Source organism: Coregonus lavaretus (genome assembly GCF_964263955.1).
Source record: "Coregonus lavaretus genome assembly, chromosome: 10".
NCBI lineage: Eukaryota > Metazoa > Chordata > Actinopteri > Salmoniformes > Salmonidae > Coregonus > Coregonus lavaretus.
In genome coordinates this window covers 62,101,441-62,112,268 of record NC_139997.1, presented here as the reverse complement: position 1 = coordinate 62,112,268, position 10,828 = coordinate 62,101,441, and the positions used below count along the sequence as shown (strand labels likewise).

General features: G+C 44.4%; 1 protein-coding gene and 1 long non-coding RNA gene across 2 annotated transcripts; both read left to right on the top strand.

The window, feature by feature from the left end:
- Positions 1-1,434: 1,434 nt before the first annotated feature.
- On the top strand, positions 1,435-4,540 carry LOC311136396 (uncharacterized protein; the record flags this gene model as incomplete). Its single annotated transcript, XM_084170493.1, has 4 exons — positions 1,435-1,842; positions 2,076-2,141; positions 3,827-3,959; positions 4,418-4,540. Exons 1-4 carry the CDS (start codon positions 1,700-1,702, stop codon positions 4,538-4,540), a joined length of 465 nt encoding a protein of 154 aa, XP_084026619.1. The 5' UTR covers positions 1,435-1,699.
- Positions 4,541-5,466: 926 nt separating this feature from the next.
- LOC311135656 lies at positions 5,467-6,207 on the top strand. Its single transcript, XR_014613799.1, has 3 exons — positions 5,467-5,605; positions 5,758-5,818; positions 5,911-6,207. It is a non-coding gene; the product is annotated as an uncharacterized lncRNA (long non-coding RNA).
- The last annotated feature ends 4,621 nt before the right edge of the window (positions 6,208-10,828 follow it).

Below are 10,828 nucleotides of genomic sequence, written 5' to 3'. Positions count from 1 at the left end.
TGTCATTGCCAACAAAGGGTTTATAACAAAGTATTGAGTAACTTTTGTAATTGACCAAATACTTGTTTTCCACCATAATTTGCAAATAAATTAATTACAAATCCTACAATGTGATTTTCTGGATTTTTTTTCCTCATTTTGTCTGTCATAGTTGACGTGTACCTATGATGAAAATTACAGGCCTCTCATCTTTTTAAGTGGGAGAACTTGCACAATTGGTGGCTGACTAAATACTTTCCCCCCCCACTGTATATATTCTATTCTATTCTATTGTAGGTTTCGGCACCCAGGGGAAACAATCCAGCCACTGGGGAAGCGGTGGTGGGAAATGTTCAGGAGGAGGCTCATGAAATGCATGAGGAGGCCGGACACCCAGGACAGGGGGAGTGCTGAGTGTGCCACACGTCCGACGACGGACACCTTCTTCGCTTCTTATGAGAAGCACTTGGAGGAGAGTGGGTTGAGGGAGAAACCCAGACAAATCTATAACTGCGATGAGTCTGGGTTTCGTAGCGACCAGAGCAGGCACAAAGTGCTGGCTCCCCAGGGCGCAAAACACGTGTACCAGCAGGCTCCTGGGACCAAGGAGCACATCACAGTGCTGGCCTGCTTCAACGCAGCTGGGGAGGACGTTTCCCGGTGGCCACTACACACTGGGAGGCCCCCCCCCCAAGCCTTGGCTAGCAGTGGCTACATTGACGGGGACCTGTTCAGGAAGTGGTTTCTGCACTTCTTTAAGCATGCAGTGAAGGAGCGCCTTCTCCTCTTCGATGGGCACAAGAGCCACATGGACCCGGAGGTGCTCGCGGCGGCACTAAGGGAAGGGGTTATACTTCTTTGTCTTCCACCACACTGCACCCGTGTCCTGCAGCCGCTGGACGTGGCATACTTTGGCCCTTTAAAGGCTGAGTTCTCCGAGGTAGCTGGAGACCTTAGCCATTTTGACCACTCCTACATGGTAAACAAATCAGAATTTGCCGGAGTATTCCGCTACTCGTACCAGCGATGCAAGGACATGCGCTATGTGGTGGAAGGGTTTAAGAAGTGTGCCCTCTTCCCTTCTTGACCCTTCAGCCATTGAAGGGTCCCGTTTAATGTTGTCTCGGTCCCTAGTGAGTCCCACCACCGCCTCTCCTGGAACCAGCAGCACTGTGCCATCCGTCAGCGCCTCCTCCCCAGCGACCGCAGGAGGACCCTCAGCCCCATCTCCAGTCCCAGTCCCTGTTCCAGTCCCAGGCCTAGCTCTACAAGAGCACCCCCTAATAGAGGGTGGGCTGATAGCGAAGGACCTGGGGCACATCCTTACTGTCCTGAAGTATCGGCTGGACCGATACAGAAGAGTTGCCGTGGTCGCCATGTGCCTCACCGGGGAGGAATACACGCGCCGGTGGCAGGAGAGGGAGGGGAAAGAGCGTCGGGCAGCCCTCAGAACACAGAGGGCACAGGAGAGGGCTGCCGTGGATGAGACCATTGGCGCCATCGCCTCTGCAGGACCCCCTGCTGGAACCACTCCTGACAGCTGTATCACCACTGCCAGTGCCTCCCGGTGTGCAACACCTGTAGGAGCCGCCGGAGTCCCCAGCTGCAGAAGGCCACGTGCCTACTCTCCCGGCCACACCGTCGTCGGCCCCTCAACCCCACCGTTACAAACACCGGCTCCTCCAAGCCATCGTCGGCGGTTTTGTCCACCGCCACCGCGATGCACACCACCCACCCTGTCTGTCACCACCAACACGGCTCCTCTGGACCAACTGCCTCCTCAGACTCCCCTGGTCACACCACCGTAGCGGCCTCGTCTGGTGTCCCTGGCCCCCTGCAATTTGAATACCGCCACCTCCACAGGTAAACGCGTGTTAAATTACGTAAAAATGACTGTTTGTTATCTGTTTTATACAACAGCAATGTAAACAACAGAATCTCTCTTTACATATCTACAGTGCATAGCACCAGCCCTCAAGTCATCTCCACCTCCTCCAAAACCTCTGCGGCTTCCTCCAGAGGTGTTGGTGTAAAAAAGTGGAAAAGGGTTTTCATGAAACATGCTCTGTCTAACAGTACTTTTTCTCAAACTGCAGCACAGAAAAGGAAGAGAAAAGCTCCACCGGTCACGTCGGTCACGCCACCCATGGCACCGCTCTCAGGTACTTCATCTGTTTTTCTCTCTCTCTCTCAGTTGTATCAATTACTATTGTTGCTGAAGAACTTCTACATTTTGTAAAACCATATTAATCCATTTGTATTATTTGGTATAAAAGAAGACCACCTGCTGTGCTCGCTGCGGGGAGCGTGATCCGCCTGCAAGCTCCTCTCAGGAGTGTAGATCCGAGGTGCCATGGTTGTGCTGTGACTTCTGTCAGCACTGGTTCCACTGCAGGTGTGTGCAGTGGGATCAAGAGGTAGCGGTGTAGCTGGAATATTATTGTGATTTTTGTGACAATATAGGGATGGAGGTCGAGATTGAATTGTTTGTGTTCATATGAAATTATTTATTTGTACAAAAAAATAAAAGTCTAAAATGTAATATATATATATATATATATATATATTTATGGAACCACTCTTGTGTAGTTCTTCCTTTACTCTCCAAGTGCATCTCTGCAACAAACTCCAAGTGTTTTCATTGTTTATGTCAATGCACATAACTGAAAATAAAGGTTTATTTGATGTAAATTATTAATACTCATATTTTAGAATTCAACTGTTATCTACTTTCTCAAAACATAAGATGAATCTGTAAAACAAATGATGAGACATTATTTGGTTACAACACTGAATATGTAGGTGATGGACCATTTTTTAATCGTCCTCAAGAGGGCGCACCGGGCCACGCAATGAAAAGTGGACAGGAAAATCATTCTTTTTTACCGGAAGCCTAGCCAACTAGTCAAACACTTCCGGTACGCAGGCGGTGTGTCTCTTGAACAAAATTGAATGGATATATCTTGTAATGGAACTGAATAGTAAGGTGGCCAACAACTGGGGCCCGAATGGCGATAATACGTGACGTTTTTTTTCTCAAAACCGCTCATCAAAAAGCTGAAAATAGTATTTCCACTGAAATGTCAAACTTGCTAATTGCTAACCCGTTAGCTAACATTTTGACACCACCAAAAATCACCTAACATTGATGGCTTGATCACAAGATAACACTGTTGAAGGTAATGCATTATTTAAACGCTGTTGAATATGCCGAGAATACGGCGTCCCACGCTACGTTTCCTCGTCCTCTTTTTTGTGTCATACTACCTTTAGCTAGTAGGTAGCTAGCTAACATAAGGGCGCTTGTGCTAGCTAGGTTACTTTCTAAGCTAAGCTAACGTTAGCTAATTTAGGTTTGTCTGCCCATGTGTATTAGCGCGAACTAGCTAGTAGCGTATCAACCGTGTGTCAGCCCTTGATTGCTAACATACGTTAGCTAAAAGCTAGCTGCTGTAATGGCTATGGAAATAATCAATTTTGTCACAATTCGTAGCCACTTGTTGTAGTTGCAGGGTCTTGATAAAATGGGTTAATGGTTATGTTTAGTCGTCTAGATTCTTCTTTTAACAGATGTGGCCGCTCAGAGAATAGAATTAGTAACATGCAAAGAAGGACCACACAAGGGTGATTTCAGGAAATATGACCAAGACATTTGCACGCCAAAAGACAGGAAGTGATCAACCAGTGTCCCAGTGTTGAAGACATGAAAGACAGATAGCCTGCTCTGTTTAGAAGCCTCTCAGGTGAGTCGGCAGGCAAAAAAAGAAAATGCCAAATTATGTCTTCACTATGACAAACCTCTTTGTTATGAGCCTTGCTTGATGATATTTCAGTATTTGTCTTTCAGATCAATGAACAATTCCACAGGCTCACCGCAAAGCATCTTGAGGCAAGGTTTATGCAGGACACCCCTAAGCTGCTGTCCTTATTCCATTCCAAGGGAGGAGTACTTTCAGACAGATTGCGGGTCATGCTGGATGGTAAAGTATCCTCAGGAAAAATGCACTGTTTTGTATTTAGCTGGCTGATGTTCGGTGCTGCAATTTAAGCCACGGGCCCCGCTGTGCTATTGTACACCTTTTGCTAATATAGGATACTTGGGTCGGTGATTTCATAGATTTCACATGCACAGATTGAATCCAATGAGATCAGTGATTTTATTCTATATCAGGGTCATGATGTGAGTTCAGTGAGGAATTATTGTTCAGCTTTACTGGAGGTGGCCTCATTAAAGACTACCGTGTGGGGGCAATAAAGCATTTTCATCCATGAATATTCGATCACGTGTGTGTGTGTGTGTGTGTGTGTGTGTGAGAGAGAGGGAGAGAATGTTCACTGCAATCTGATAACAAATAAGGGCATGTCGTAATCCAGGTGGAATAAAATGTGTTCCCCACATTGACAGAATGTCTGTATTTGTGTGTTATTTATTTTACAGGAAGCTGAGGGGGGTCATTTCCTGCAAGACCTTGCACAACATGTAAAGCAAATCTATGCGATCAACAAGGAGGGTGCCGTGGCGAGTGATGGTCCAGAGGAGGTAGGCGTCATCCTTAAGTGATCACCGGTCTGAGTTTTGCAAAGGCTTCTGCCATTCTTCTTGGCATGACATACAGTGAGGGGAAAAAAGTATTTGATCCCCTGCTGATTCTGTACGTTTGCCCACTGACAAAGAAATGATCAGTCTATAATTTGAATGGTAGGTTTATTTGAACAGTGTATGTCAATGTTATAAATTGATTAGCATTTTAATGAGGGAAATAAGTATTTGACCCCCTCTCAATCAGAAAGATGTCTGGCTCCCAGGTGTCTTTTATACAGGTAACGAGTTGAGATTAGGAGCACACTCATAAAGGGAATGCTCCTAATCTCAGCGTGTTACCTGTATAAAAGACACCGGTCCACAGAAGCAATCAATCAATCAGATTCCATACTCTCCGCCGTGGCCAAGACCAAAGACCTCTCCAAGGATGTCAGGGACAAGATACTTATTTCCCTCATTAAAATGCAAATGAATTTATAACATTTTTGACATGCGTTTTTCTGGATTGTTTTGTTGTTATTCTGTCTCTCACTGTTCAAATAAACCTACCATTACAATTATAGACTGATCATGTCTTTGTCAGTGGGCAAACGTACAAAATCAGCAGGGGATCAAATACTTTTTCCCCTCACTGTATGCTCTGAATCTCAGCCACCCCTAAAAGCCGGAGTACACGTTCAAGGCATTCCAGAAAGCGTTTGTGGAGCTGGACTGCTCAAAGCTCACAGTCAAGATGACAGGCCTCAAGAACAAATGACTGTCTTAAGCAGAATGCCAGGCCAGAGGACAATTGTCATAGACTGAATGTCAGGGTTACTTTGTAACACCTTCGTAGTTAAACGCTGAGGTGCCTTTTGGAACTCTTCTCTCCCTTCATTTTTTCTGGTAGCAGGTCAGGAACGGTGTCCTCTACCACAGGCCCGCTTGTTGTTGGAGAAGCCGCCTGGGGCACAGAATCTGTGCTGGGACCAACCTCTGCCTACCGGGGGATGGTCACCGAGAGGCGGGGCTCGAGCACATTGCGGTCTGGGACCCCGTCCCCGATGGGCCCGTGGCGGTCATCTAGGCTAAAGAGGTTAGAGGGTAAGGAAGACACGTTTATTCTGCAAGGTGTGTTTTAAAGGGTCACTGCCACAGTATTTTCCATTGTGTTTTTGTATACAAGAGATACCAAATAGGTGTTTTTAATGAAGGATGTCATTGTAAAATGTAATGTCCATTTTGTTCCCATACAGTTGCGGTTTGAAATGTCCATTTTTGAATCTGTTGTACGTACCATTTTGAGGTTTCATCAAGGTACACACCTTTTACCACTGGTATTTTGACAATTCTACCATCAATCAATCAATCAATGAAGTGGATCTATAAATCCCTTTTTACATCAACAGATGTCACAAAGTGCTATGCAGAAACCCAGCCTAAAACCCCAAACGGCAAGCGATGCAGATGTAGAAACGCGGTGGCTAGGAAAAACTCCCTAGAAAGGCACAAACCTAGAGAACAACCAGGCTCTGAGGGGTGCCCAGTGCCCTTCTGCCTGTGCCGGGTGGAGATTACAACAGTACGTGGCCATTAAGGGCACATTTCTCTCCAAGATGTTCAAACGTTCATAGAAGACCAGCAGGGTCAAATAATAAGCACAGTGGTTGTAGAGGTTGCAACAGGTAATTCGGTACAGTCAGTACATCAGGAGTAAATGTCACTTGGCTTTTCATAGGCGGCCATTTAGAGGTTGAAATAGCAGCAGGTGCGGTACAGATTTCTATTGGGAACTGTTGAAAAAAGGCGCACCTACAACATTAATGGGTTAAAGGAAAAATGACCAAAGTAATATAGGTGGCATCCATCAGCAGTGCTCGTGAACAGAGAAATGTTATAGGAACAAACGAGTAAAAGTGTTTAGATTATTGGGGTTGTTCAATGTTTTGGCATTGTAGTTTGAAAAATATCCCACAGCTATTTGAGCCTCCATTTCCGTAGGTATCCATGGTTACTATGAGAATATTTTGTTCCCCGTGACGTCTATGGGGTTGAAGCTCCATTGTATCTCTCGTAAGTAATGGTTCTGCCCACAGAGATCCTATACTAGTTAGTGTTGTAGTTCCTATTTCTACGGTTTTGCCTGCAGTGTTGATTGCAAATCCGTAATTTCTCATCTCATAATAACAGATGTTTTGCAAACCGTTGATGTTTAAATAAATGGATTCCCGGTGTCCGGATACCTTTTCTCTTAAGGGATCTGATTGAGTGAATCCAAAGTAAAAATGTGAACATTTTTCTGACTTGGTCTAAATACATAATAGGATGAATCATTCAGGTAAAATAACACAATGTCTATTTGAGTTGAATCAACGTAATATAATCCTTTTTTACCTCTATCATCTTTACTCTATGTATTGGACCACATCTAAACAACTTACTCAAGCTTATCTACTCATAAAAACAAGCAAAAAGATCTACTCAATAATATGACGTGTGCTTTTGTTGACTGTAATAGCTTGAGTACATTCCACAAAGTCATTTTTTACAGTGTATCTAAAGACACGTTTGTTGTGGTGATGCACTTTTTCTTTGACGTTGAACTTGCATTGAACAGACAAATCCATTTCGTTACAACCCTTTTGTAGTATGATTTAGGAATATTTGTTGATGATCCTAATGTCTATGCTTGAATAGTGATTGGTTGTTGGTGAAATATTGCTGAGAACCCATCGTTTCCTGCCCTTTTTTCACTATTGAGCAATTTTTAAACATTTGTTTTGCTATTGGATTCATAATGGTGACCTGGGACAAGTAATTAGTGAAAACCAGAGTTCAGCAGTTGCCATTAAAGCGATCGAACCAAGTCATCCTAATAGGCTAGTATTAGCCTAAAGCAGGGTTTCCCAAACTCGGGGCACATTTTGGGAGTTTTTGCCCTAGCACTACACAGCTGCTTCAAATAATCAACTCATTATCATCAAGCTGGAGTATTAGAATCAGCTGTGGAGTGCTAGGGCAAAACGCAAAACGTGCACCCCTTGGGGACCCCAGGACCGCGTTTGGGAAACGCTGGCCTAAAGAGCAAATACTGAAAGGGAATCACCATGATGTGTGCACACATGGGCTGTACCCACATTTAACCACAAGATGGCCTCCGTGCTCCACTGTAAAGTTTTGGCCTCTGCATGAGTCTCTCAGCAGCACTGCAACATGGGACTTTCAAAGTAAGTTGGCATGCAATGTTTTTTCTGGACTGCATGCAAGGCTATTATTACACACAACTAATAGTGTCAATTATTCATCTGAACACAATTCTTGTTACTATTCGGCCTATATTATCACTCGTTTCTTTTCCCCCTCCTTTGTAAAGCATTTTACTGTGCTACTATAGTTCAAAGGAAGTGGATGATGCCAGAGTATATACACACACACACACAAACATTGAAGCTAGACTTCAGGCAACTAAAAGGTGCAATACGTAGCTTTTAGACATGTTAGTGAACAACATACATGGTGGCTAATGTAGAGGTGCGTGTATACATGGAACAATTGTGCCTTTTTGATGGAAATATGGAGGTGGCTCTTAAAAGAGCCTTTGGGGGATTTTCGAGTTCAGGTCATCCTCATTTATGCGCGCTCTCCGCGAATACGGCGGGCCAGCTGGATGTCCTTGGGCATGATGGTCACCCGCTTGGCGTGGATGGCGCACAGGTTGGTGTCCTCAAACAGGCCGACCAGGTAAGCCTCGCTAGCCTCCTGCAGGGCCATCACGGCGGAGCTCTGGAAGCGCAGGTCGGTCTTGAAGTCCTGGGCGATTTCTCTCACCAGGCGCTGTAAGGGCAGATGAACAGTTCAGTGGACTTCTGGTAACGACGGATCTCTCTCAGAGCCACGGTGCCGGGCCTGTAACGGTGAGGCTTCTTCACACCGCCGGTGGCCGGGGCGCTCTTGCGAGCAGCCTTAGCGGCGAGCTGCTTCCTGGGGGCTTTGCCACCGGTGGATTTGCGAGCGGTTTCCTTGGTTCTGGCCATGGCGCGTCTCTGCATTTCGAGGCTATACTCCCGACTGTCAGTGTGCTTTTGCCAGCGCGCACTATTGGCCTCGTTTGCGATAACAGGCTAGCATTAAAATATAACACAAGATTTCACTCTTGACTTTGACGACTATTATTGCGCGCAAAGGGCCAGCAGTGTGCTATTGTACGCACGTGCTTAGTGTACTATTGTTTTTGGCACGCAGTGTATTGTGATGGGCGCGCGGTCCTAAAAAAAAAAGAGGCAAAGCATCCTTTCCAGTAACCGACAGAGGAGTCCTCCGCAACGGGCCAATCGGTATAGTGGGGAGATGGTGTCCAATCAGCAGATGCCACTGCCGGCTTTATACATTTCACATGGGCATTTCGAGGCTATACTCCGACTGTCTAAGAAGGAAGCAAGCGCCATGGCCAGAACCAAGCAAACCGCTCGCAAATCCACCCGTGGCAAAGCCTACAGGAAGCAGCTAGCCGCCAAGTCTGCACGCAGGAGCGCCTCCCCGTTACTAAAGTAAAGTAGCCTGAAACTTTGAGGACAGTTTATTTATTTATGAAAATGTATCAATGAAGAGCTTTCCTTTCTGATAAAAATGTACTTCCCAAAGCTATATAGTACACCTTTTAAAAACAAAATGCCATAGTGTATAAATATGGAGGATATATTTATTCATAATTCAAATTGAAAGTCCAAAGAGGAAACGAAGCAAGATCAAATTAATAGTATTATTTTACTACGCTACTAGGAAAAATCATGCCATAATTAAATGTATGATGTAAAAGCTTAAAATGGAAATACTTCAATTAAAATCTAAAATATAATTGTTTTATTTTAGCCTTTCCCCTTTATAATTTTCAATTTGACATTTTATCTTTTGAATTTTACGTTTTACATTTGACATTGACATTTTCAGATTCACCTTTTACATTTTGATTTAAGCTTTTCATTTAGAAGTGACAGGTGTCAATTTAAATGAGGAGGCATGGCCCAACGGCTGGTGGGAGGGTCTGAAACGACTTCCAGCTGACAGTTGAAGCTTTGCATTTTAAATTTGACTTTTTAAATTTAATTATGGCATGATTTTTCCTAGTAGTGTAGTAAAATAATTATATTTTTAATTTGATCTCGCTTCGTTTTCCCTTTGGCCTTTCAATTTGAATTAGGAATAAAAATATCCTCCATATATAAACACTTAATTCAACCCTGAATTTCAGTTTAACAACAATAAAATGTACATTAAAACGTACAAAGACAGTGTGTACTTTGTGCCATTTGGCTGAAAACCAGTTGAGTAGAGCAGCAACTTTAACATAAACAGTTGAACAGTATTCAACATGGACCTGACATGACATATTCTCATTATTGACTATGCTCTAACAGAGTGAGCCATCAGAATCCACCACTCCTTTTTGGATCTTCAGTTACACATACAACATCAGCTCATTTTTAAGAGTCTGCAGCTTGGGTGACATTTTAGAGTCATCAAGACCAAGTAAGATTTTCATTGTGTGAACTCAAAAGTGTTTGTCAGTCCCTTGGGATAGCTGAGATGTAGTGCATAAATCAGGCCGAACATTACCAGGAAGGCATCAGCAAGCCTGGGGAGATTGACAACCACATCACCCTCTAGGACGACAGAGACTCTCACTGGGGTGGTAGTGAACTGGGCTTGTGGCATCATCACTGACTGTTGTAAGGAGGACCACTGATGCATCCCACAGGTCTGGCTCATCCATATCATCCTTTAAAAAATGAAAGGGAGAACATATACTAATCACATTTACTGAAACTATGGCTGTGGCAATTTTGATTACAGTTGGATGTAGGGGTGGAACGGTACATGTATTTGTATTGAACCGAAATGGTACGGGCGTCTCGGTACGGTACATGAATTTACACGGAGAATACACAGTATAAAAATAAATAAAACTTGAGTGCAAATTTATTAATGTAATGCGGAACTACTGTTAGACAAGCGGTTCTTTAGGGACACCTAATCTGTAGCCCTGCCCTTAGCTCTGAAGCTCCCGAGCCCCGCCTACATGTCAAGTCAGTCAGTCCAGTCCAAATGAAGAGTCCACATGAAGTGAACTAGTCCCTTCCAAATACAACCAAACACGGACGTAGCTGTATCCCTTCTCGCCTCGACCACAAATGGCCTCCAGGCCCGTTTGATTCGCTGTTTGCTCCGGTATTAGCTGTTAGCTCCGCCGTTTGCTTCGCCGTTAGCGTGTGAAGCTAACACCAAAACTCGTCAACTGCTCTGTGTAACCGAAGCTTCTCTTTGAACATC